The 26800-nt window shown below is 41.1% G+C and overlaps 7 protein-coding genes and 1 non-coding gene across 9 annotated transcripts; 5 read left to right on the plus strand and 3 right to left on the minus strand.

Moving 5' to 3' along the window:
- Positions 1-145: 145 nt before the first annotated feature.
- Positions 146-864, minus strand: LOC132790886 (uncharacterized). The gene is made up of 3 exons (XM_060799632.1): positions 760-864; positions 451-688; positions 146-377 (listed from the first exon to the last, which is right to left on the minus strand). The coding sequence occupies exons 1-3, from the start codon at positions 777-779 to the stop codon at positions 198-200; spliced, it is 438 nt and encodes a 145-aa protein (XP_060655615.1). The 5' UTR covers positions 780-864; the 3' UTR covers positions 146-197.
- Positions 865-1258: 394 nt separating this feature from the next.
- Positions 1259-3789, plus strand: LOC132790134 (FGGY carbohydrate kinase domain-containing protein). 2 transcript variants are annotated; one of them, XM_060798576.1, is made up of 7 exons: positions 1259-1310; positions 1423-1888; positions 1974-2842; positions 2905-3055; positions 3118-3192; positions 3274-3492; positions 3552-3789. In XM_060798576.1, exons 2-7 carry the CDS (start codon positions 1703-1705, stop codon positions 3699-3701), a joined length of 1650 nt encoding a protein of 549 aa, XP_060654559.1. In that variant the 5' UTR covers positions 1259-1310; positions 1423-1702; the 3' UTR covers positions 3702-3789. The 2 variants fall into 2 exon arrangements, with proteins under 2 accessions (XP_060654559.1, XP_060654560.1); XM_060798577.1 differs by lacking the exon at positions 1259-1310 and having other exon boundaries at positions 1392-1888.
- Positions 3717-5110, minus strand: LOC132790135 (mitochondrial E3 ubiquitin protein ligase 1). The gene is made up of 4 exons (XM_060798578.1): positions 4922-5110; positions 4283-4866; positions 4021-4228; positions 3717-3963 (listed from the first exon to the last, which is right to left on the minus strand). Exons 1-4 carry the CDS (start codon positions 5024-5026, stop codon positions 3844-3846), a joined length of 1017 nt encoding a protein of 338 aa, XP_060654561.1. The 5' UTR covers positions 5027-5110; the 3' UTR covers positions 3717-3843.
- A 663-nt stretch (positions 5111-5773) lies between these two features.
- LOC132790142 (uncharacterized) lies at positions 5774-6927 on the plus strand. The gene is made up of 2 exons (XM_060798585.1): positions 5774-5948; positions 6014-6927. The coding sequence occupies exons 1-2, from the start codon at positions 5919-5921 to the stop codon at positions 6866-6868; spliced, it is 885 nt and encodes a 294-aa protein (XP_060654568.1). The 5' UTR covers positions 5774-5918; the 3' UTR covers positions 6869-6927.
- Positions 6928-7030: 103 nt separating this feature from the next.
- LOC132790141 (uncharacterized) lies at positions 7031-8270 on the plus strand. The gene has a single exon (XM_060798584.1). The coding sequence runs from the start codon at positions 7042-7044 to the stop codon at positions 8167-8169; it is 1128 nt and encodes a 375-aa protein (XP_060654567.1). The 5' UTR covers positions 7031-7041; the 3' UTR covers positions 8170-8270.
- A 2556-nt stretch (positions 8271-10826) lies between these two features.
- On the minus strand, positions 10827-15453 carry LOC132790211 (major royal jelly protein 1). Its single transcript, XM_060798674.1, has 3 exons — positions 13909-15453; positions 11630-11826; positions 10827-11448 (listed from the first exon to the last, which is right to left on the minus strand). The coding sequence occupies exons 1-3, from the start codon at positions 14353-14355 to the stop codon at positions 10905-10907; spliced, it is 1188 nt and encodes a 395-aa protein (XP_060654657.1). The 5' UTR covers positions 14356-15453; the 3' UTR covers positions 10827-10904.
- Positions 15117-15188, plus strand: Trnac-gca (transfer RNA cysteine (anticodon GCA)). Its single transcript has one exon. It is a non-coding gene; the product is annotated as a tRNA-Cys (tRNA).
- Positions 15454-19195: 3742 nt separating the features above from the next.
- On the plus strand, positions 19196-20554 carry LOC132790075 (major royal jelly protein 1). Its single transcript, XM_060798507.1, has 2 exons — positions 19196-20107; positions 20175-20554. The coding sequence occupies exons 1-2, from the start codon at positions 19225-19227 to the stop codon at positions 20468-20470; spliced, it is 1179 nt and encodes a 392-aa protein (XP_060654490.1). The 5' UTR covers positions 19196-19224; the 3' UTR covers positions 20471-20554.
- Positions 20555-26800: the final 6246 nt, after the last annotated feature.

A 26800-nucleotide genomic window follows, 5' to 3' on the forward strand; every position in this document is an offset into this window, starting at 1 on the left:
AAACAAATGATATTAAATAATATCGCTTTAATTTATACTTGACTTTTTTTTAAGGAAGAAACAGCAATTTATGAATAATAAAGAAATGACGTCAACTTTGAAATCCTTGATTAAAGATTTTATTATTTATTAAACAAATAATCATTATTTCCTAGTTGAATTATATGTTAATTAAAATTAAATAAAATTGCATGCAGCTATCTCTCCATGTCGAGTTCCATAACACGCTTGAAGAGATCCTGACGCTCCTTGGCCGATGCCGTTTGGCCCATCATGCGGTCCAGAAAATGTTTCTGATGCTTGATAATGAACTTGTTGCACTGTATCACCGTGGCACCCACATAAAGAGTGCGGAACTTGGCGCGAACATCGCCAATCTAGAATAACAGCAAATACATATCAAATGATAATTGCGATTTGTGTAAACAATTAGGCGATAAAAATACTCACGAGTGTTATCAGCGGCAATATGCTGGACACATAACGTTGGCCCCGGTGAATGCAACGTATGATAGCAATCTTCGTGCGCTCATTGCAGTATTTCACACGGAAACCGTGCTCCAACAATCCCAGTCCGTAGACACCATAATATTTTTCCACATTTTGCAGCAGGCACTTGGACAGCGTGCTGTCGGTAAGGCGCAGCGTTTGCACTGGCGTTTGTGGCACTATTTGCACGGCGATATAACTGATAAAGGGTGTGGATGCCAATTAATTAGAGTGCAAACAATAAAAATTACATTTGTGTGTTTTATTTACCGATTCTTAATGCGCACCATGGTAAACAAACGCGTTCAGAGTTGCCAGACTGCTTCAAGCACAAAGTCACGTTGCCGAGTGGCAAGGCTGCCCATTGATCGCTCGATAAAGAGCGCTTGAGAGAATGAGCAATTTGGCGCGAGTAAATTTGATTTGAATAAGTTAAGTCGCGAGTGTAAACTATACTATCTTTATGGCTCTGTTAGCATTACAATATAACAGCTTATAACTGTTAAAGAAATTAAATTTACGTTCACGGTTTGTTTTAAAGTAATATTTGCTAATATTACGCAAACTTTAAAAGCGCTGCCTGGAAAACTCACGCAGAGTTGCCCTATTGCTGCAAGTACAATGTCACGTTTTCAAGTGGCAACGCAGCCGATTGATCGTGACCTTGATGTCGAGTGTAATCGGTCGATAGAGAGAGCTCTTGAGAGAGAGGAAGGCAAAATCGGCGCGAGTAAATTGAGCGATTCAAAAATTCAAATAAGTTAAGTCGCACTTGTGAGCGTGTTTTCAGTTCGTGAGCGTCGCAGGTAGCGGAAGCCACAGTGAGTAAATGCTCTACATTGCTAAATAACTCATTTCTTTGATATACATCAATTAAATTGTTTGTTTTTCTACTTTTTATAATTAATAATAATAAAAAAATGTTGAATATAGCGAGACTAGCGCACAGGCAGTTTCGGGTAATATTTGAGGTGTGCTGACTTGACAGAAGAATAGTATATCGGAATTCCAGCAGGCAGAACACTTCCTCAACCCCAGCCCGTCCCCTAATAAACCAGTCAATACTGACGTATCTCGACTGTGGGTGAGAGATCTACGACAAACCGGCTCGGCTCGTATTTGTTATCAGTCAACGTCGGGTGGTCGTCGAATTTGGTTTAATAACATTTATTTGACCGCAAGGCGCACAACAAGCCATAGAAGTTACTGTAACATGTCTGAGCAGGCGTACTTTGTGGGCGTGGACGTGGGCACGGGAAGTGCGAGGGCAGCTCTCGTTGCCGCCGATGGGCGTGTCCAGGAGCAGGCTGTGGAGGCGATCAAGACGTGGACACCCGAGCCCCACTACTACGAACAGTCCAGCGAAGACATTTGGCAGGCAATTTGCAAGGTCGTCAAGGTAAGTGGGGCGTCTGCGACGTCTACTGATAACCTCTAACAAGGAGATTAGATTAACCCTCAAATTACGTTTGTTTTGCATCCAGCATGTTATTGCGGGTGTCGATAAACAGAAAGTGAAGGGCATTGGCTTCGATGCCACCTGTTCGCTGGTCATCCTCGGCAATGGAGGAACTCCCGTCACTGTGAGCAAAAGCGGCATAGCCGAGCAGAACATAATACTGTGGATGGATCATCGTGCTGAGCAGGAGACGGCTCAGATCAATGCTGCCAAGCATCCACTCCTCAAATATGTGGGTGGTCAGGTGTCGTTGGAGATGGAAATACCCAAGTTGCTGTGGCTCAAGCGACATCTACCCAAGAGTTATGGCAGCATCTGGCGGGCCTTCGATCTGCCTGACTTCCTCACGTGGCGTGCCACTGAAGTAGACACTCGTTCGCTCTGTTCTGTGGTCTGCAAGTGGAACTACGATGCGGCAGCGCACAGCTGGAACAGCGAGTTCTTGCGTGGCGCTGATCTCGAAGAGTTGACCAAAGATAAGTTCGCAGCACTTGGCAGCGATGTCCAGCCACCAGGAAAACCGGTGGGCAAGGGACTGTCTCAGCGTGCAGCCAACGAGTTGGGCCTGCAAGTGGGCACCGTGGTCAGCACATCGTTGATCGATGCTCACGCCGGCGCTCTGGGCATGTTTGGTTGTCGGGCAGACAACAACAGCAGCAAAAACGACGATGTGCAGGGCAAGATGGCGTTGATTGCGGGCACTTCCACCTGCCATATGAGCATCACACGCAACGCTTGCTTTGCCAAGGGTATCTGGGGTCCTTATCAGGATGCCATCATTCCGGGCTACTTCCTCAACGAGGGAGGTCAGTCCATAGCCGGCCATCTGCTGGATCATGTGCTCAAGACACACGAATGCTACTTTGCGCTGAACAAGAAGTTGGGCGGTGACAAGTGAGTGGTTGCCACTTACTGGTAGTGGTTTCTCTTACAACAATGTGAACGATTTTTTGCAGATTCATCTATCAACATCTGAATAAGCTGCTCGAAAAGTTGGCTGCCGAGCGTGGATTTAGCAGTGTGCACTGCCTGACGCAGGACATTCATGTGTGGCCGGATCTGCATGGCAATCGTTCTCCGGTGGCAGATGCCACGCTGCGTGGCACAGTAAGTAAGGCCACTTCAATCTGTACGCCACTTAACTGTCCTCCTTTTTTCTCTTATGGTAGATTACTGGTCTGGACATGACGCGCGGCGTTGAATCTCTGGCCATCAAGTACTTGGCCTTCACCCAAGCTCTTGCTGTGAGTTGAACTTTTACAACATTAAGTTAGTTTTCTTTGTGGGTTATGTTTATTAGTAATTGTTGCAACCTTCTGTGGCAGTATGGCACGCGGCACATCATCGAGAATCTGTACGAGCACCAGCGAGCGGCGTTCCAGACGCTGCTTTTCTGCGGTGGCCTGGCCAAGAATCCACTCTATGTGCAGTGCCATGCGGACATTTGCAATCTGCCCGCGCTGATACCCAACGAACAGGAGATGGTGCTTGTGGGAGCAGCTGCTCTGGGCGCTGCCGCCGCTGGACACTACGACAGCGTGGAGGTAAGTGTGCAGAGAGAGAGAATGAAGGAAAACTAATTGATGAGCGTGTAATCCCTTAGAGCGCCTCGAAAGCCATGGGCGGTACTGGGCAGTTGCTGAAGCCGAATCCTGACACTGTGGAGCTGCACAATCGCAAGTACAAGGTGTTCCTGAAGCTGCTGGAACATCAGCGCCAGTACAGAGACATAATGCAGGGCAGGCAGACTTAAGAGACGGAGACGAAGTCGAACACGTCAAAACGAATTTTATGAATCCACGAAATTGCTCAGTAATAAACGCTAATTGAGATTAGACAAACATTTTGGCAACACTGACAACAGGTACACGTGGAATTGGGGGTTGCTACGTAGCTTAAGCGATAAATGCCGCCGCCTTGGATTCGATGTGGCCGCGACACACGGGGCAGGTAACGTCGATTTTCTGTGCGCAATCCTCGCAGAGGCAAACGTGTCCGCAGGGCAGCAAAATGATCTGCAAATGTGGTAAATAGTTGGTGGAACTTTTCGTAGTATAGCACACTTCACTTACCTCTTTGGGATTTGTGGAGCAGACGACGCAGAGCTGATCCTGCGACAGTGTGTGAGGTCTGCTGCGAGCGCGACGTTCGCGTCGCTCTGTTTCGAGGCGTCTGCGTATCTTGGCCTCTTCACGTTCCTGTTTCTTTTTACGATACACCTTGCGCACTATCAGCCCCACGAGCACCATGGAAATGCTGCTGCACAGCACAATTTTGAAGCTATAGGGAGTTGAAAAGTAAGATACAAGTTTTAGGGAAACTGTTAGCACTTACAGCATAGAGGATTTGGCATCCTCGAAACGTTTGATTAGCGTCGATTTGGTGGCAGTGGTGAGGAAGAGCGGTCCCTGCTTCGAGGGCTGCATGCGCAACGTGGAGCCATCCATCTCAATCTCGCCAATGGCTGTGAGAAAGCTGCCGTCGCGCAGTACCTGCTCCGTGGTCTGCAGACCTTTCTGTCGCACGCCCGTGAAGAAGCCGAAGATGTGATCGAAGAACGACAGCGATGTGGACTCGTAGTTGTCATACACCACATCCACATCCAGCACAGCCGCGCTCACGGCGTCAACGATCTCCACGCCATGATCGTGTTGTCGTAACTCGAATGGCATCTCGTTGACGCTCTCATGCAGCAGTTTGCGTTGCTCTGCCCAGAATCCGGCAAATGCGCGCATCACACGATGCTCGTGGAGCTTCACGATTTGCAGCACGCCGCTCACACTGGGCACGTAGGCGCTGCGCAGTGGGACGCCGATGGGCGTGACTGTGCCGCGTATGACGGCATAGGGTATCTTTTTGTCCTGCTGTCGTCCCACTATGGATTTAAGTTCCTTATCAATGGTGTATTGTGGAGCTTCCTACAAAACAACAACAATTTGATTATGCATTCGCTGCTTTTGAAGTTTAATTTACCTTAAGCACTCTGGCGGTGTTCTTGTAGTGCACATATTCGCGCACACAGAGGCCCAGGATGAGTAAATCGACGCCCAGCGCCACTGATTCGTGTATAAAGTCCATTACAAATAGGTAAAAATAATTTAAAGCTACTAATAATAATAATATTGTGAGGACTAGTGTGTCAATCTATTGTCGTTGTGTGACCATTAGGAACAAATCTTAAATATACCAATATACTGAATTTGCCCATAATTGGCATCTAGTTGCTTGCACAGTTTTAAGGCGCGCGTCATTTGAAACAAATTGATACTTCCAAGTTAAAGAAAGTTTGTTACATTTTTCTTCAATGCCATTAGAGTGCTGTTCTCATATATCATTAAAAACTAGAAAATTTTATATAAAAATTGCTTAACCGCATAAATTCTGTAATTCGATAAGAAACTGTACAGTTTGAAATGTCATATTATCGATATCAATAATATCGAAGCTTTAAATATAACTGCGCGCTAGATTTAAATTGGCAGGCATCCAATCAAAAAAAAACGCTATGCAAATATTTGATATTTCTAAGTGTTTGTACACCGCTTAAGTGATTCCATGTTTACCAAGAAACAACAGACAGACAGTTACATCTTTCAATTGCCGTTAAGCTAAGAATTTGCTCCATTGTTCAATGTATTTTTTTTGTGTGTCAATATGAACCATTTACCCATCATCATCATCATCATCATGGTGGCATTCCAATCACTGTAGTTGTTATTGTGGCTGTAATCTTACTTTCGCAAGACATACACACTCACACAGATACACACGAATTGATATAAAGAGCAGCTCTCATTATGGTGGGAGAGTAGAAGATATCTTTACCTTTGGGCGTCCGCTATATTTTTGGGTTGTGAGTCAAACTTCTTTTGTGTAGTTCCCAGCCACGCTATCAATTCAGACAATTGAAGTAACTCGCAGCAATTAGACGTGTTTCAAAATAACAAATTAAATCACAAATTAACTCACAATGTCCTTCGATAAGCTATTCTGGAGCATGGTAAGATCTCGAGAAATGTGTTTACTGAAATTGAATAATATGCTGATTAATGTTATCACACTTAGCTTGTGCTCAACGTCATCACATTACTTACGGCCGCCACTGTAACCACTCGCATCATCCAGCCCAGGGAGACGAGCAGCTGTGAAGGTCGTCAGACTCCTGGACCCATCTGCGAGTCCTGTGAACTGCTCGCCACCTGTGTGCAGCATTCGAACGGCTGGGTGAACATACCCGTCGAGTCGTGTGATGTGGCCAACGGTTACTATTGCAACATACGCCTGGGCACCTGCTCCAATGCCACTGGACCATGCCATCCCTTTGGCATCGAAGGCAACTTCCAGTGCACCTCACAAGGCATCTTCCCCGATCCCTACGACTGCCAAAAATACCACATGTGCTATTTCCTCGACATTGTACTCGTTGCGGCTGCCGTCGACTGTGGTAATGACAGGGCATTCGATGCACGCACTGGTCAATGTTCCCTCACCCTGGACAGCGCCGTATGCACTCAGCCCCAATACCAATGTCCCCATGTGGGCTACGTGGCAGCTTGGCCCAGCAATCCGAACATCTTCTACGTCTGCAAGTCGACGGTGAATCAGAATGCCGAGGACACTGTGGTCACCTATCCATCGCTGCATCGCTGCAACGACGGCGAAATCTTTTCGGATTATGTATGTCGCCCCGGCAACAGTTCATCGGTGGTGCCCACCCTTCCTCCATCGATTGATCCCAATGACAATGGCTTTACTGTGATGCCCGCCAGATGCGAACATGTCGGTTTGATGGCCGACAGCTCCAATTGTCGCAAGTATTTCTTCTGCTCCACAAAGAATGGACAACTGCAGCACCAGGATTGCCCCGATGGCACCTATTTCCGACCCGAGCTCTCGTCTTGTGTGCTTGGCACGTGCTAATTTAAGAGTTAATTGCCAATCTGTATGTGTAATGAACCAGTTGCCATTATCTTTTAATTATGAGTCTTACATTTCGTCTCGGGGGAATCTTTTGCTTATCTTTGGGGCTCTCTTGTTTCTTGGCTCTATTTAAGCTGCCTTCCTGCGATCGTCACCCTCAAAAGTTTTTTGAAATGCGTTTTGTTGAGTTCTTGCTACTGCTAAGTGTCGGCTTCGTTGGCTGCCAAGGAAGGGTGCTGCTCAACTATAGTCTGGGCATCGACTCCGCTGAACTGGTGACGAATCCTTGCCAGGATGTACGTTTAGCTGGCTTTATTTGCGTGGACTGCAGCACTCTAGGCTTCTGCTCCTATATCAACGGACAGTGGCAAACTGTGGAGATGTCCAGTTGCCAGTCGGAACGTGGCTTCTACTGCAGCGACGAGGAGACCTACGGTTGCACGTGGCAGCCACGTTGCAAGGTGCCGGTGCGTGGCAAGTTCTACTGCCAAGGTGAAGGTGTCTATCCCGATCCCTACGACTGTCGCAGCTACCACGAGTGCAGTGCCGCCAATGTGGACACGCCACGTCAGTGCACCAATGGGGCAGCTTACTCGCTGCTCACGCAGAGCTGCAGCTTGCCACGCGACAGTGAACAGTGCTCGCAGAAGCAGTACAGCTGCAGCTATCTGGGGCAGACAGGCGTTTGGGCTGCCAATAGCAGCTACTACTATATCTGCCAGCAGGAGGAGACTGTCTTCTATCCGCTGATGATGAAGTGTCGCGATGGCTACACCTTCAATGGTCACAGTTGTAGTTCTCCTGTGCAGACAAGAGCCGTGCAGCAGCAACAGGAGAAACATCTGGATAGGAAGCTTGTGGTCTGCAGAGATGGTGAACGCTTCGCTTCGGACAATCCCAATGCCTACTTTGCTTGCCATGCTGGTCAGCTGGCCTTCCACTCGTGCCCTATTGGTCACTACTTCGATGCCGTCTTCAAGATGTGTCGCTACAATGCCGATAGCTGTGAGGAAGGCGAATCCTCTGTAGCTGATAGCAAGTATGGCTTCAACTACTGCCTGCATGGCCAGCTCATCTATCAGCGTTGTCCCATCAAGTACTACTTCGATGAGGATGCTCAAGCTTGTCGCCAGCTGGCAGAGACTTGCAGGGACTTTAGCACTTCGCCTGCCGAGACAGCTGCTGGTTTCTACACTTGCATTAAGGGACAACTGCACTACCAATTGTGTCCCGCGGAGACAGCTTACTACGATGAACAACGCGATGTCTGTGTGCAGAGAGATTTGCCTGTCTACTTTTGATAGAGAAACGGTTTCTTAAATATCAGTTCTTCCCCTATTTATCATTGAACAATGTATTATCTGCACTTTCCTAAATGAATAAATTTCAAATGCAAGCGTCACTGTTTTAATCATTTAATTATTTTATTATCATATCTGGTCAAGGTTTTAAGTTTCCATAGCTGATGTATTTAAACTTTATTTCGCATTGCTTGGAACAGTATTTAAAATGTGTTTGTCAAAGTTGCTGTCGCTGTTGCTTTTGATCGCTGTTGTCACTGCGGATACTTGCAAAAATGGCGTTTTGTATGCTGCGCAAGCAGCCAATGAATATTACTATTGTGTGAATGGTGTGTTGTTGCAAAAGGAATGTCCGGGAGACAACACTTACTTTGATGCCCACAACTCTGTGTGTCGTCATGGCAAGCCACCTTCAAGCTCTGCAACTTCTTCGTCTACAACTTCTTCGCCTTTGACTTCTTCAACTATACCTTCGACTTCTTCTCCCGATGATAACTTAGTAGTGCTTGGCAAGTGCCAACGCATTGGTCTAACTGGCGACTTGACAGATTGCAATCGTTTCTATCACTGCGCGGCCAAAGGTGACGCTGTGCAGCGTGGCAACTGTCCTGATAATTACATCTTTGACCTGGTCAAATTCACTTGTGTGCGGGGGACTTGTTGACTTCCTTCAACTTTGCACAACTTGATAATAAAACTTGATGCAAAACTGTGTTAAGTTACTATTTTTGAGTAGTACTTTAATAAATTTACATATGTATATCTAAATAACATATGTATCTCTTAAAAGTTACAACTTTTATTATGCTCATTGATACAAAAATTTATAAATTTTTGAATTAGTTATTCATAAATGCACAAACAAAGTAAATATTAAATTACTTTTATAAAATGTAACATGGTAAAGGACTTCAACTACTCTTAATATAAATAAATACTATAAATAAAGAAAAGTCTCCAAATTGTCTAATATTATTAGTGTCAACGATGTCACAAAGTCTATAGGTTTCTAATTACAGGTTAAGTTTAAACACCTTCGAATCACAAAAAATATACAACTGCAAGCTTAATTATTTTGCTAAAATAAAATACACTAAACAAATCTTCAATTTCCTAAGTGTTGGCTAATTAAATGCAATAAGTTTGGTAATCAAATAAATAATAAAATATAAATATTAGAGCTTTATTTCTTTACATACAATAAAAACAGTCTTTAAGTGTTCCAAAAAGATCTATTCGATCCGATTAAAATTCTCCAAGTTATTTAAGAAATAATAGTATAATAATTGATTTTTAAATCATTTGGGTTATCTTCCTGATTATGACATTATCATATCTGGACAGAGTTTTATCTCTAGACATTTAAAGTGTGCTTGAGGCACATTTCGACAGTAGTTTTTAAAATGTCTTTCACCAAGCTGTTACTTCTGCTGCTGGGAGTTCTTACCGTTCATGGCATTGACTTGGCTGACGAGTGCCAGTCAGGTGTCAATTATCCTGCGGGGAATCCTAACAGCTTCTATACCTGCCTGGATGGCAAACTGATCTATGTGGAATGCCCCAACGATACTGTATATCAGCCCGACATGGGATTGTGCACCCAACCGCCGAGAAGTTGCCAAGAGGGTGAAATGGTAACTGAGGTTAATAAATATGGATTTTACTACTGCATCGATGGCCAACTGAGGTATATACAATGCCCACTAAATACATACTACGACGAGGCGTTGCAGGTTTGTGCCGAACGTCAGGATTGCCAGGATAGCAAGCTCTATGAAGCAGGGTCTGCATTTGATTTCTTTAGCTGCAATGCTGGAAAATTGATCTATGAGAGCTGCACAGCAGGCTTCATCTTCGACTTGTATCAACAGGGTTGTATTGAGCTGAAGAACTGCACGGAGAATCAAGTGTTTTCTGCAAATACGGAGCAAGGTTTCTATTACTGCAATCAAGGAGAACTAATCTACGTAGCTTGCCCAGAAGGCATGTTCTTCGACTTTAGAGTTAAACTCTGTTTGCCACAGAATTTTTACCGGTAAATTGTCCACGCTTATCATGAAAGTTATATTAATAAATAATATAACGATTTCTGACTAAAATTGTTATCATATGCGGGCTTTGTCTATGTTGATTATCTCTCAAGTGATTCAATGAAATATAGTAACTATTATCTGCTGCAGTATAGGAAGTTTGAATTGTGAGAGTTCCCTAAATAATGTTAATGCAATGTGGCAGAGTGATACCGCAGATAGGACCAAGATAAAGATAAAGAGAGTCTCCAAGACTATTTTTTATACGCGTGAAAGGAAATTATAAATTTGTGCCTCCATCAAATGTACATACTTGTATATGTATGTATGTATAACATGCAGAAGGAAGAAGAACTCTTGAACAGCATCAACAGCGAGACGATATAGCCATGCCCGTTTGTTCGTATGTTCTTAGTATTTTTTCGGTATATTAATTTGGTACATATTTTTTATAATAATACCGCACTGTTTTGCTTATATTGAAAATGTGTAGTGGGTATCTCACAGTCGAGCACACTTGACTGTAGCTTTCTTACTAATTATGCCTGAACAGTCAGTCGACGTGTCTAGAAGAATGTCTTTCATGGAGTGTGCATTCCAAATGAACAGTGGGTATTTTTTGTCTTGAATAACTTTTTATTGTAGCATAACAAAAACTTAACTTAACTAATCAAAAAATGCTGATTGAATGCACTTCGATAGAACTTAATCGTCGCATTCGCGCACCACGGGATGCAGCACAATGGATGCACCATTGCAGCCAGTGCGATCTGAGATGAAGTCATGGAAGTTGCTCTCCAGTGCCCACATGAAACGCTTGTGCCCCGGCAGCACCTGAGTGGAGAGACGACAGTCGCCGCCACGCTGCACCTCCTGCAAATTGGAGGCCTTGAAGCACGTCTCCGAGTCCCATAGATAGATATCATTCTCGCCCTTGTAGCGGAAGAACAACGAAGTGCCGCCATCGGCGCCCAAGAGCACAGCTTGTTTGCCATAGGGTTTGGGTCCCACATCGATGATGGAGCCGGCTCCTTGGCCCACGCGTAGATACTCGCCCTTGATGGAATAGAGGCGAGAGGAGCTCAGGTAGCTGAAGAAGAGCGTCGAGGTGCCGTCGGGCTTGGAGGTCAACGCCACGTAGAGCACATCGTTGGTGGGCGCTGTGGCTCGGGGCAGCACAATGCGATACGATTTGTTACCTGTGATGTCGTAGACTAGAATGCTACGTGCACCAGCATCAGCAACATAGCTGTGGGGGGAGAGGAGAAGAGAGAAAGTAGGTGAATTGTAGGTGAGGTTTTGTTTCATTAGAAAACATCGCGCAACTTTCTTTGCAAGCTTATCAATGAACTCAACTGATAAGATTGCAATATGAGAGCTTTGAGAAACTTCCAAACTCTCTGCACATGCAACTAAAATTTTCTACTTACACAAAAGGCTTGTTGTCCTTGGAGTAGTCGATGACAATGAATTGCAGTCGCGACTCGGAAGTAACCAGATCGCTGAGATCAATGCTCTTGACCACCTTGTTGTTGGCTGTGTTGATGGCCACAATCTTGGGACTGCAACGACGTATTGGCTGCTCCAAAGTGTTCACAATGCCCACGTCCAAAGCCCACAACAGACCCTAAAAAATAAAATATAAATCCATTAATTAGTATAGACCACAAATAAAAATAAATCACTTTATTAGCCATAGACACCAAATAAAAATTAATCATAAATTCTTTTTATTCGAGTGCATTTTTTAATTGCCGGAATTTGTCAACAATTCTGCAATTAATTCTGTCTGCACTTGAACAACAACAAATTGTGCAAATTTGCTGAATTGCCATTAAATAAACAAATGCACTGCCTCATTGTTGCTTTATTATTATTGTTATTGTTGTTGTTTTCATAGCATTTGTTTGTTGACATTACTTTTCAACTGCTGACCGATTGTCTAAGCATTAATTATTGTTGATGAGTTTCAATTATAGTTGATTATTGAAATACTCTCTATGTATTGCTTGTGCCTTGACCATTGATTGTTATCAATTAAGAAACAACTAAATAAATGCAATAAATTCTCAATGTCCACAGCTAATAACTTATTGATTTTAATGTGAAATGCTTTAATAGTTTTTTTGAGTATTATAACTACTTGAAACTGAAGTGTTCTCAATATTGAAGCTTAAACTTTCAGTATTCAATGCAGTTTTTATTATGAGTTTAAAATTGATGTGTTATTTGAGGCATAAAGTTTAAGTTCTGTCTTTTGATTTTTATCATTTTGCTATGAAATTAAATAGAGTAAATAAATTTTAAATATATTTATCTAATAACTGATAGAAATCAATGAGAACTTTTCTTATAGTTGTTGAAGGTGTGAAAATACTAGAAATTTAAATATTTTCAATGTACAATATTTACTTTATAGTGTATTTATTGATTTATATTTGCAAAACCTACAGACATAATTAAGAGGGTAAAGAAATATTCTCAATGATGAACGTGCTTTCAGTGTTGACTGTTATTTTTCGATAAGAAATTACGTTAACTCAATACATTATAACTGATTAAAATTAATATGAACTGCCCTTATGGTTGTTGAAGTATTGTAACTACTTAAAATTCAAGTGATTTTAAAAAGAAACACTTTCGTGTGTTATGTTAATGAACAAGAAATTGATGTAGTTAAAAGCAACAATATTTACTATATAGTCCATTGATTTATATTATATTTATAAGGCTTGCAGACCTAATTTAATTTGAATTATGCAACTCAATATGGAATAATTGGTGGAAATAAATACTCTAAGTATTTTGCATATTTCTTATTTTTTAGACATTGTTATTCGATATAAAATTAAAATGAGTTATTATATGTGCTTTGACTTTCGATCTGAGTCAGAAATATACACAGTTCATAAATTCAATATATATTTGACTTTTTGTTATTGAAGTATTTTAATTACTTAAAATTTAAATGATGTAACTAAGAAGTCAGTCTTTAAATTCGCACTATTCAGTTGTTAAATCTGCATTATCGATCTGAATGCAGTCAAGTTAATCATGAAGCGGAAATATAGTTCAAGTATCTCAAGTGTCGAAAGTGCTGCGACACAAGCTGTTAAACTTGAATTTGGCTGATAAAACTGAAACTGGCTGACAAATGAACAGTTCTTCAATAGCAATTGAGTTTATCAGCATTTTTATTTTCCATGGAGTTCAACGAGTTGCTTTTCACTTGAACTGCCGCTGAAGAGGGTGTGAGAGGGTTAAAAGAGAGAGAGAGAGAGAGAGACAGGCAGAGAGAGGGAAAACAGAGGGATAACCAAGCGTTTGATGTTGACTTTTATAATATTCCATTTACCATGGGATGGAACTTTATTTGGGCCGCTTGCCACACGCCACTTGGCACTGTATTTTATTTGATTAAAAAAGCAATTTTGTGGTGTAAAAAAGAGATGTCTGTAGATGTAAATGTGTGAGTGTGCAAGTCAGTGTTCGTGTGTGTGTGTGAGTGAATGCATTTAATGCAGTGCGAAAACTGTTAACAAATGCGCTGCAAGTTTCAGGTTTAAAGAAACAAATTGCTTTTCTGGCAACACTGACAACTGACCAACAAACTAAGTGAGCCAGTGTGTGTGAGAGTTGTGTGTATGTGTATGTGTGTGTGTGTGTGTGTGTGTGTGATTCGTGGAATATCAAATTTAATTGCACTCACATTCTGATCCACAGCCACATCGACGACAGACTGCAGCGCCTGACAGTTGCCCTCCTCCTGAATGGCCCAGCATGGATACGGCGCAATCTTGGCCAGACACTCGCCCTTCTTCAGGTTCACCTTGCCCAGGGTAAAGGGCACGCCCTGCTTGTACCGCGGCAGTGCGACAAACGCTGAGTCGCGCTGCAGCTGGGCACGGGTGACAATCACATTGCGGGGCACATAGCGACCGGATTGGACATAGATGTTCTTGGTGGAGTCGCAGGGCCAGTGAAGATTGCTGCCACTCAGCTGGAAGGTGAGCTCCGTCAGCGGATTCTTGTCGCACTTGCTGCCGGCAATGGTGTTGCTCGAACTGGAGCTGGACGAATCGCTGGAGGAGCTGTAGCCGGCGCTACAAGCTGCAGCGAGAAGCGAGAGCAGAAACACGGACAGCAGTTTGGTCATTGCTAAGCTGCTGAGTTGTTCTATTGAGTTGGAGATTCAAGTGCAGCTTCGACTGCTGCTGCTTCTGTTGCTGATTATGTAAAACTGTCGCGGCGCTTGGCGCATTTATTTATATTTATAGCCGCATGATTTTTGGACGCTTCACTTGACACTTGACACTTGATGGCAAGCGCGTGTTCTTTGGCTACCAACTCGGGGTCGTCTGGTAAACATGAGGAAACATGTGTCTCACACGCACACACACACACACGTACACGTACCATTGGGCAGCCAGCACGTCTGCTGCACGCCATTTTGCGACACAGCGGAAGCACACAGCCGCCATGTATGCCCCGCTTTCCGCCATTTGCCATTTGCCATTTGCCACCCGCTTCGCTTCACAGTTTGTGCGGAAGTTGACACCGAAATATGTTTGCAGCGCGTGTTGCGATTCGCAGCATTCGCAGCTTTTGTGTCGTCAGTTTTCTGTTTTAATTGATGCACACACATGACTTACACTTGTTCGCTGCAACGATGGGAAAATGCGGAAAACCAATGCCCAAAACCTTTAACTGCAATGTTCATTACACTTGCTGTTAACTTTATCAGTTGACTTTCAATATTGACAATTTAAAAATAATATTCGATAAGCAAACACAGTCGGAACTCTCGACTGGTTTCGTTGTCTTCTTTTTTTTTGTGCTTCTTTCTTCTTTTTTTATCTCTCGTCTCGTCTCGCTTTGTGAGATCAACAATAACTTTTGTCGCCTGCTTTTTCAACTGGGGGTATAGCTCAGGGGTAGAGCATTCGACTGCAGATCGAGAGGTCCCCGGTTCAAATCCGGGTGCCCCCTACAAAGCTTACTTTTTGCAGGGATTTTAAGTTATATTTTTAGCAGCTGATGAACTCTGCAGTTGACCCTTGACCCCGTGAGTTCAAATGCAAGCGAAGCGTCAACAATGCGTGACCAGCCATAAATGCTACTGCCTGATTATCTCAGCATCTCTCAATGGCAACGTGTGCACACAATGACCAACTGGCTGCTTGGCTTTTGTTAGGCGAAAGGAAACAGAGGAGAATGGAGAGAGGGGAGAGGGGAGCAACATGTACAGTGAATTATGGCCAAGCTGCGCTTTGAGAGCAGCAATATGAATTAAAGCTGGAAAAAAACAGATCAATAAAATCGCTACATGGGTCAATAGAGTTGACCCTTTTGGCAAGAAGAAGGAGAGGGAGAGGGAGAGGGAGAGGAGGAGACAGAGAGAGAGAGAGGTGAAGTGGAAGCAGTGAACTGACTTCCGCAGATTTCGAACTCCAATCTCGTTGTAAGCAGATTGAATTTGTGTGTGGAAATCATTTTAATAAACTGTCGCAAGTTGCCTTTTTTGATGATAATCTGCAAATTTATAACTCATAGATGTGTGTGTTGTTGTGAGTGTGTATGTGTGTGTGTGTGTGTGTGCGTGGGCGAATGCTTGTCTGTTGCGGGGCATCAGCTGCCAGCGATGCGAGCTGCACGAGCTGTAGATAAATATTTATGCGCTTTCATAAATAAAAGCAATAATGAAAAAACAAATATAATACAAAAGCGAAAAACGAAAAACGAGCAACGACAACGCCAACGAAATCATGCAAAAATCTTCACACGAGTCGCATGTTCAATTCAGATATCTGTCCGACCGACTGTCGACTGTTCTGACTGCTGATATGTGAGTATGTGTATACTATATATACATACATATAAATAATAAACCTGGCCATTGACAGCATTTGGTGTGCCCATAAATGGCTCAAAGTATTTCGTATTCAATAAATTCCGTTGCAATTTGCAGACAACTCGAAAATATACACAAAATGCCAACAAATTGCAAAAGACATTTGCAATCTGTTCAATTGTGCAACATTTATGCCAAATGAACGAATGCAACAACAATAATTGTATTTCAATAAAATCAATAAATATGCGAATTTACTACTGCAGGCGAGTCGAAGTCAAAATTCTCTCGCAACATTTTGGGAAAATAAATATTCTTCAATTTTTGTGGAAGTTGACTTCAACTATGAAATAATAAATAAATAGTCAAAATAATATACTTTTAGATATTTATATATCTTTAGATTTCCCCATTATTAATTAGCCATAAAATGCAAATATTCAAAGCAAGAGTATCTGCTTCTTAATGTGACACATCGTTTATTTATTTTATGACAAATCATTTAATTCGCAGAATAACGAAATGAAATAAAACGACATCGAGTCGCAGCTTAAAGCAAACGTTGACACAAAAGAAAGTTGGAGAAGCGCAAAACGAAGTCAAAGATTAAAACGAAAGCGAAAGCGCAAGCAAAAACACAACTCAGGCCACAATAAATTAATAGCAAAACAATAAAGAAAGAAAGCAACAGTCGAGTGTGCTCGACTGTGAGATACCCGTTGCCCATTTTGAATAAAAGCAAAACAGTGCTGTATTAATTTTAGAATATATCAGATTAATATACTAAAAATACTAAAATTATACCAAATGTTATATTTGGTATTTCAGATTATTAGCCAAAAACAACTAAGACTCGTAGTAGGTATAATAATTAGCACTGAAATAAGCACGACTATATATTCGAAAACCCGCAGTAAAATATTGAATAATAATATTTTAAATCATATTTATATTAAAGTAAGAGAATATATAGAAATAGAATAAAGTCAAGCGTAAATAAATATATAATATATTGAAAAGATAATAAAAATCTATTTTAGTTGCCTTGGTGGCCATCTAGCGTTTGTTCCCTACAACTTTCTGACTTCGGCATATTTTCTCCCTTGGTTAGATCAAAAGATACAATCAATCACTGTCCGCAAATAGCCTATATACCCTGTAATAGTCCGCAAATAACAAAAGCCAAAAACTTGAAATATTATTATAATTTATGTGAATTTTTCCCTTTGCTGGTTGTAGGGGGAAAAAATTTGCTGTGGCCAGCAAAGTTGATCGGCCCATTTAACAGAGAGTCGAAGACGACAAGACAAACGTGACCACAGACAATTTTCCTACAGTTTGCTATTTGTTTTGCCCGAAATAAAGGCCAAAAAGGAAGCAACAGAAAGCGAAATGGAAGGAAGAGAGAGGCAAATTACATGTCGCATTAGACTAAGGCTATTTGCTTATTCAATTGCGACTTTTATTGGGCATATTTCGAGTATTTTAAACAAGCATTTTGCAAACGTAGCCAAAAAAAAAATAAAAGAGAGCCAAAGAAAATAAATATGGGACAGACTTGTCTGATACTCGGACGCTGCACATGACGTATACGCCTCGTTAAGCGGGGCAATAAAAGCAGTTAAAGTAATCGCAAGGAAAATAGCTACGGGCTGAGATTCAATTCGTGTCTAATGGCAGGTTGCCAATGGGTCAGTTTTCATCTCAATCGCAGTCAAGGTCTCTGGCTTGGTCTCAATCCCTGTTTTTTTTTTGCTTTGTCGTCGTCTCTGTTATCTGCCCTTGGGGTTGGAGCAGCTAATGTTTGCATAAATTATGTAAGGCAAGACGCCCGGAAGTGCTTGTCATCAATATTTTTTCCTGCTCCAAGTAGACGTAGAGAAAGCTCTCTTTGTGTATGTGTGTGTGTGTCTGGAAAAGTGTGCAAATAAATCACGCAAGTGAGGGCAAGAAGGCAGCCCACATACGGGCATTGTGGTGGAGGAGTTGGGCGTGGCTTTTGGGTCTGACATTTTGGCATGCCGAACATGTCGCGACGCTCAGGAAAAACTTTCAGCATCCTCGCAGACAGTCTGTGTGTTCGCCTGTAGCTACTTTGATTGTGCAGGATTTACTTAAAGCCATTATATGATAAGTTAACTCTATTAATAAAATCGAAGCTCTTCTACTCTTCAACTATTTGCTCTTGCTTTGTGCTGTTGTCAATTATGCGTTTGCCTTTAATATTTCAAGCAGCATTTGAGTGATTAATCAATTGGTGTATGATTTCAAGTGCATCAACATCAATTAGCCGCAAATATGCCGCTGGTAATGATGAATGATGATGATGACGACAATGATGATGATGACGATGAAGAAGCAAATGCAAAGCAATTGCAATCAGAAGGCACTTAGCTGGCTTAGCTGGCCATAGGCCAAGCTCTCACTGCAGTGGGCGGCAAATTCATTTCACACTGCATTAGGCACAGTGAAGACACAATATATACTACAACTGACTCTTTTATGTTTGTTAAAAAATTTTTATATTTAATACATTTTTATTGCAGCCAATTTGAACATAAAAACATAAGTTACTTCAGTTTTTTATTGCAGTTAAATAAAAGCGAAATTTCAATAATTAATGAATACTATAATTTAAATTACAAATAAAAATAAGTGTGTAATTTACAAGTATAATACGAATAGACTTAATTGTATACAATTTTATAATATATAATAGTTGTATTAAAATATAAAAACAAAAAAATAAAATATTAATTTTAAATTACTATGCCATGCAATGCTAAACTGGAAAATTACACAAAATGAAGATACTCAAATTCATTCATTTGAAGCTAGCTTCACTGTTTGACTGTTTTGCTTTGATGCGGCTTCTGCGCGTGAACTATTTCAATTATTTTTAATGCAATTGGCTGCCAACTTGAACACTCTCGCACACACATCACACACACACACACACTTTCTCACACACTCTTTGCACTTGTTTTTTTGGCTCTGCGATGCCATCAAGGTTCTTCCACCAAAAAAAAAAAAAGAGTTTTTGCAATTTGAGAAATTGGCTTGCAGCACGTCTTTGATTTGTGGCCGCATTCGATGGGCTTATATAAGCGCATAAGTTGGCCAACTCTTGGCGCAAAACCCCACAGCCACAGTTCTCGCACAGTTATCACAAATATGCACATCTCACAAATAGCCAACAGCCAACGGCTGCTGGCTTTAATCGTGTTAATCCTCGCCTGCATTGCTCAACGCGCTGGAAGTCAAGGCACCAAGTACGGCCTGTGGACACCGGATCGCGCGCACTCCGACACACAGCCCATTCAGTGGACGGGCGGACAGTTTGAGTTTCCCTGCGCCAGCACCAAGTCGCTCTTCAAGAGCTCCGGCAAGTACATAGCCAAGAATGTGATTGCCACGCGTGCCCAGCTGATTGGCGACACCATCTACTTGGCGCTGCCTCGTTATCGCAAAGGAGTGCCCGCCACGCTGGTGAAGACCACCATTCAACCGGGCACCTGTTCCACCACGTTCAAGCCTTATCCCTGCTGGGACCTGCAGGAGGAGGGCAACTGCAAAGCGCTGCAATCGGTGGTTGATCTTGTGGTGGATCAAAATGAAGTGCTCTGGGTGCTGGACACGGGCATAGTCAATACGCTGGAGACGCCGGTGCGCAAGTGTGCGCCCAAGGTGGTCGCAATGTCCGTGAAGACTGGCAAAGTGTTGAAGACAGTCTCCCTCGAGGGTCTCACCTCGAGTAGCTCTCGGTTGCAGTATCTAGTGGTGGACTATGCTCCCGATGGCGGTTGCTTTATCTATGTGAGCGATGCGGCGAATCGGGCGATTATTGTGTACAATCTGCAGGCGGATCGTGGCTTCCGTGTTGTGCTGCCCAAGGCAGTTTCCGCCGGCTGTCGTTCCCGTGATGTGCTTTACATCGCTTTGATACGTCGCGATTGCGGTTCGACGGAACTTTACTTCACATATCTGAGCACCAGCAAACTGTTCTCGCTGAAGTCCGAGTATCTGCGCAGCGGTGTGGCCGATGGTCGCATTCTTGGTGAGTTGACAACACATATTGGTTGCTAGATAAATTATTAACTTTCTATTTCATATCTTTGTTTTAGATCTGGGCAAAAAACCCAGTCGCATGGTCATCATTGGCACCGACAATGGCTCGGCGATATTCTTCCGCAACGAGGGCGATGCCGAGGTTTATCGCTGGGACACCAACTCCACGTTTGCGGAGACTAACTTTAAGCCCGTCTACCGCAGTCAGACCTGCCAGCTGGTCACCCATGCGGTGCCCGATTACAAGCGGAACACGATGCGTGTGCTGCAGAGCAATTTTCCCGATTACATGCAGAATCGCATCGGATGTGGGGCCATTCAGCAGCTCAACCATATGCAGGGTTGTTGGTAGACACACACACACACACACACACACATACACATGCACATATAACACACACCACAACACACCACACTCTAACACACACTCCAACACACACACTTTGATTGTTGTTGTGACTGCGCTGGCTTTGCTGGAAAAGCTTTCTGAAATTGCAGTCGTGGCAATAACTGACAAAAAGAGCCAAAACACAAACAAACAAATGGCTCAATGTATTTGCATCTTGTATATACTCTAAACTAGCAAAACTTTAGTTAGTTACTAACTCTGCTTGTTGTTATTATATTGTTGAAGCAAGCTGAGCAATAAACTGATTTCTGTATCTTTATTTAATGACTTCTTGGCTGGGGAATTGGAAATCCGATTGCGTTTCAGCTTGAGAGCACATTCAACTGCTTCCACACACTATCTAGCATTAGAAAGACCTTCGTGTAAGGATTAAGCGAGTCAAGTTTATTCAACTGACAGCCAATTGTAGCCCATTGAATGTGCTCAAATGAGTGCATTCAACTCGACAAAGCTCCACATGCATGATTGCAGCTAAGTATGTAGTCGACATTACACATTACACTTGCTGTGCTCATAAATTGCTGATTAAGGTAATTCTTTTTGGGGTCAATTACCTTAATGTCGCAGCAAACTGCTTAAAGAGAGCACTAAAAATTGGTAGTGGCAATGTGAAATGTTGTGCTTACAGAACTCTGAAGTCAGCGACAAAATTCAAATGTTCTGTAAGCACTTAAAAATTTCATGTATGCAGAGATTCTGTTTGAATTTTAAGATATTCTATTCTTAGAATTTAGAATATTATTATGACGAAATAAATAATACAAAATGTGTACCAAAAATTTGTTTAAATTTGGATATATTCTGGTGTCGATAATTTATGTATTATTATGGTAAAATTAATATTAATTAAAATAAATTTCGCCATGCAATTAGTTTGCGTGTTAATATAAATTGCTTTTAATTTAAAGAGAAAATATGTGTGAATTTAATTTAATTTATATTATATAATTTATCTAATCAAAAAACCATTTTCAATATTTATTGTCTAAAATATATTTCTTATATAGCCGAAGGCCTTAGCAAGCAGTAGTTTAGAAATAAGTTAATCTTTTTCTATTAAATAAAATACATATTTCTCATTAAAATGTATTTTATAAAATTGCAGCAATTACGCAAAATCATGGAGCTGCTAGAATAAGTTTTATTTAAACATTTCACAAATCAATTAAAATTGTTTTACTTTAACAAAGTTGAGCTGAGAGCTGAGTTAATTTGTTTTATCATTGCACAGAATAAAGATAAACAGTTAAATAAAGTTTTCAACTTAATTGACTTATAATTAAATCGAAAGCAACTTTCAGCGAAATTTTGTGCGATGCGTATGCAGAAAAAATGCAATTGATGCTTAAGCGAATCAAATTATATATATATATTTAATATAATTATATATATGCTATATATAAATATATTTAAATACAGAAAAGTAATGCAGATTTTAACAAACCTTACCAGATTTTTTATTATATAAATTCAAGTAATAGAATTAACTAAGCACATTATTAGGTAATGAGATAGTTATAAGTGTGGAAATATAAATATTAGCAACAGAGAAAAGTTAAAGTTAGACTAAAGTCAGGCAAAGACATTTCCTACCATAGTACAATGCAAGGAACAAAATATAGAAATTTTTGGTGACGAGAAAATATATCCATAAGCCACATAATTAAACCAAACTTAATTAGCTTTAATAAAAGCTTTGTTTAAAGCGTTTAAATCTTCGTCTTTTCTATAGCCGAATACATATATGTATGCACTCAACTTGAAAGGTGTTGTCTTTATCTTAACATCCTGGTTTCCGTCTTTCAATCTTTCCGCTTATCCTGGCCATCCATTCAAAGTACTGCTGTTGGCTTCCTGTCGGCTTCGTTCAACAAGTTAATTAACATAACTGCACGATCCACATTATGAGCTGACAGTTGCAATGACAATAAATTCTTGAGGCACTTAATACGCTCGGCCCTGATTACAGTATATTTCAAGAGCAGTCCCCGCTTTCAGCGCCTCCATCCATTCGCCTTTCATCCCTTACAACCCGTGGAGTCTACGACTTAATCGCGAATGCGGCAGAAGAGATTCGCGCGGAACTGTTTCAACTTTAACGCTTGCTAATTGGGGAATTTCGTGATAAATTGCACGCGAGTTGCCCGACTCCTTTCTCTTCTTCTTTGCTCTGCTTGGCATCCTTTCGCCACGTCCTTGGGCAGGTTCGCCTGTGTCAGTCGCAGTTTGACTCGCTGTCTTCACCCACGTCTTAGGGAACATCGAGGCGCCAAGCGTCTTCAATAAAAAATCAATTAAACAGCTGCATTTTTTGGCCGTGACGATGTTGACCTTTGGCTTGTGGGGGAACCGTTGGGGTCTGTTGGTTGTCGACACTTCTACGGCTGCAGCCACGTAATTTCATGTGCTCATTTAACAAATTGCTTTCGAATGTGTGTGAGTGTGTATTTTATGGAGCTATGAGTGTGTGTGTTTGTGTGTGAATACAATTGAAATTCGTCAGCTCAAAGGCTTCGTGGTGTCGCCGCCAAGTAGGCAATGGGAATATGCGGAGGTCGACGCTAATGGAAAACGGGCCCACATATCATAAATGTGTCAGCGACAGCAACGCAAATATTAACAATAATAAATTTTTTTAGCCACTCCTCCCACACACCCAAAGCAAAGCTCCGAAAATAGCCAACCCACAAAAAAAAAACAAAAAATGGTTGAAAAAAGTTTTCATTGTTGCTGCTTGGGACTTGGAACAGCTGACAATACCCGAAAAAAAAAATGCTCGTATCATCCGTCAGCAAAGCCTGCGATAAACTTGTCTCTCTCCGCTTGATTTACAAAGCATTTTTGCTCTTAGTTTTTTTTCATTTTTGGCCCACTCGAACAAACAAAAGTGGCATAAACAAAACAAAGGGCTGGTCACAACAGTATACGCACTCGTATGTGTTTTACGGTGAAAAGCGAAAACATTTCCAAGAAGTAAAATTTTGTTTTGACAATAAAATATGAATAAATACCGAGTTGATTTGTGCTGCAAACAGCGACGTTAACTAAACTACAGCAATAAATATTAAATGTGCTGCAACCTTTTCGACTAATGAAAAGCTTTCACAAAAAAAAATGTGTTCAAAACAATTTCAGAAAACTTTTCTTATAATACAACTTGAATGCTGAGCAGCAATAATACGATTTTAATGTGGAATAAATATTAAATAAACAAGCTTCAGCTTTAGCTCAGTAATTCATACTTTTTGACGGCTGAAAATTACATTCAAGTTGAATGCCACAATGAAAAAGATGTCAAACTATAGGTACAATAAAATATTTAAGCAATATGGAAAATTAAATTACAATTTGAAGATTATGAATGTGATATAAATACACATGAAATAAAATTTTGTTTGAGTTAAATTCAACTTTGACTTTTATCTGCCACATAAAAATATGATTTACCCTTAAGACATTCGGTTGTATCTTGAGATGAAATGTTTGATTTTCATGTTTTGGCACCTCGGGCTAAGGTTGTCGAGGTGCAAAGAACTGTGTCATTTGCTTTGAAGAATTTACGAAGATGAGAGCTGTGTTGCCTTTGACACAAGAACTATGCATAATTAAATTTGCTAGCAGAGAATAAAAATGAAAATGAAACTGCAGGAGGAAAGAAAAGAAGCTCTAGAGCTCAGAGAGGGCTCTAAAAAAATAATAATAATTTTTCCTGCACTTTGCGGAGACAGGAAAATAAAAGCACAATGACAACAACAATAACAAGGAGTAAGAAAGTTACTGTCGGGTGTGCTCGACTGTGAGATACCCATAGGCTTAGTATTATAACTTTATTTGTTTGACTGCTGAAAATTTTGTTGTGATCAGATAAAAATTGCATAAGAAATTTAAGAAATAATTATTTTAGAATATATTTTATAAAATAATTGTACTATATTTAGGGTATATAAATTTGGTAATATTGCTAACATATACCATTATTAATAACCCTTAATATATTTTAGTAAATGTTTGGCATATTGCTTTGATGTATGGTAAAAAAATATCAAATTAATGTACCAAAATTATATTAAAATATATTAAGGGCTGTATGAGGCATATCGAATAAGGAAATTTTTGGTATATTAATCAAAAAAGTAACAAATACTTGGGGCTATATATGGTATATTGATAAAGTACTATATTCAAAATATACCGTAAAGTACTAAATTTAGGAATCAAAAATACTGTAGTTATTATTCACACAAAATTGCAATACTCTTCTACCTTACGGGTCCGGGTATAACAACAGACAGGTAGTTTTAAGGCAACTTTTGCACATTTCCCCTACCGCTTTAATGGCTGGCTTGAATGGCTTTGGATGTTGCACATATGGAAGCAAGCTTAAATAAAATTGCTAGACTGCTTGGGCGAAAGTTGACTCAGTCTGCAAAAGAGTTTGTGCTCAGGTCTTTCCCTTGGAGCAGCTCAGATGTGTCAAGTTGTCACAAGCTTAACCATAATCAACTTTGCATTTGAAGTTTGTCACAAAGCTTCATTTAACATCAAAGATGTGTCGGTTAAGGTCCATTAAATTTATATCAAATTCGAAGCAGTTGCTTTATGTGTGTGTAGAGCTCAAGATATTTATCAATTTACCACAAAACAATGATTGATTTTGCTCCTGCTTTAGTTGCTTTAAGTTTAAAGGCACACAGAACCAACGTGCTTAAATTAAGAATAAAATCGTGAATCAAGTTTGTAATATGTGAAAATTTAACTAGGAACGTAAATTCTTAAGCCAAGAACAGGCTTCTAAAAAAAACTTCTTCTTCTTCACTTCGTGATATTCAAGATTGTATTCTTGTTTCTAAAATAGAAAAACTTGAAATTGAACTAAGAAAAGCAAATAAAGAGAAGAAGTTCTATATTTAAAATCAGATTGATTTTTACTCCAATAGAAAACAGAAACATTCTCAATTCAAGAATGGAAAATCTGAACGTTGACATATCTTAAATAGTATTAAACACATACTAAAAGCGTTTAACTAAATCAGTTTTATGCGCTAATAACTGTGTCAGCAACTTGGTGTTAGTTGGACACATGTCACATTATTATGGCTGTCACAGCTGCGACATTCTCTTGGCCACACACACACACACATATCACAGGCTCAATTATGAGCCTAAGTGTCGTTAAAGCAGCAGCTACCGCTAAAAATCCAATCAATAACTTTTCTTTTTTATCACACGCGGCAGACGTGCGTGGCATGAGGAATGTTGGAGCACCGCATGCCACAACCTGAGAGCAGGAATGGAGACCCATTAGATATGCAAAAGGCTGGCAGGATAACAGCCCGAGGGATAAAACGCGCTGCTCACACATTACACATTACACTCAACTCAACTAAAACGCTCCTCGCTTCGTTGCGATTCGTTTCGATTCCGACTGACATTCAATAAACATTTCAAACGTTCAATTATTTTTCAATTGCATCGATTTGCGCCGAACACATTCAGCTGGAGTTGAAGCTGGAGCAACCGTAATACGTAAGCAGCTCCAGGACACAATCAAATCTGCGACGCAAAATGACAACGAGACATTTGATAATGTGCTCAGAATGACACAGAGCTAATGGAGTGTGGGGCTGAAAGGGGAAGGTTGGAGAGGCGGATGGGGAAGGGGAAAGCTCTCTTTCTACTGTTGATTTTCAGCGTGACTGTCGTTTTGCCTCAATTTTGCACGTGACCCCACAAAATTAAAGCGAAACGTTAGCCGGAAGTTATTTGACAGCCATTTTGTTGTCCCGCCAGCTAAATGTGGCTGCCATTTGGACGCACAGCATACCCAGCACACACACACAAGCACATTCTCTCATACATGTATATAATGCCAAATCCAATTCAGCTGCTTTGCATTAAAGCCTGGCAGTAGCTGATGCCAAAGCTGAAGCACTATATCCGCTGGCATCCGAACGACAACGGCAACGACAACGACAACATCTCTGCGGTTTAGTCTCCAAGTCTCTATGTGTGTGTCACTGTGTGTGTGTGGGAGCTAAAGTGCCCGCCATAGTAAACAGGAAATGCTGACTTGACAGCGCCATTCTCCATTCTATCTCTTCCCCTGAACATTCATTCCTCCCGCCCCTCCAGCTGCTGAGATTCGCATTGCCAAAAAGCAGGCAAAGAGCAGCTGCCATAGCAACTGTTCACTTAAACCGCAAAAACCAAAAACATTTTGGGCTTCGCAACCCAGCGCGATAATCCTTTCAATTCACTTGGACATATTTCTGG

The sequence above is a fragment of the Drosophila nasuta genome, chromosome 3 (assembly GCF_023558535.2).
Source record: "Drosophila nasuta strain 15112-1781.00 chromosome 3, ASM2355853v1, whole genome shotgun sequence".
Lineage (NCBI taxonomy): Eukaryota > Metazoa > Arthropoda > Insecta > Diptera > Drosophilidae > Drosophila > Drosophila nasuta.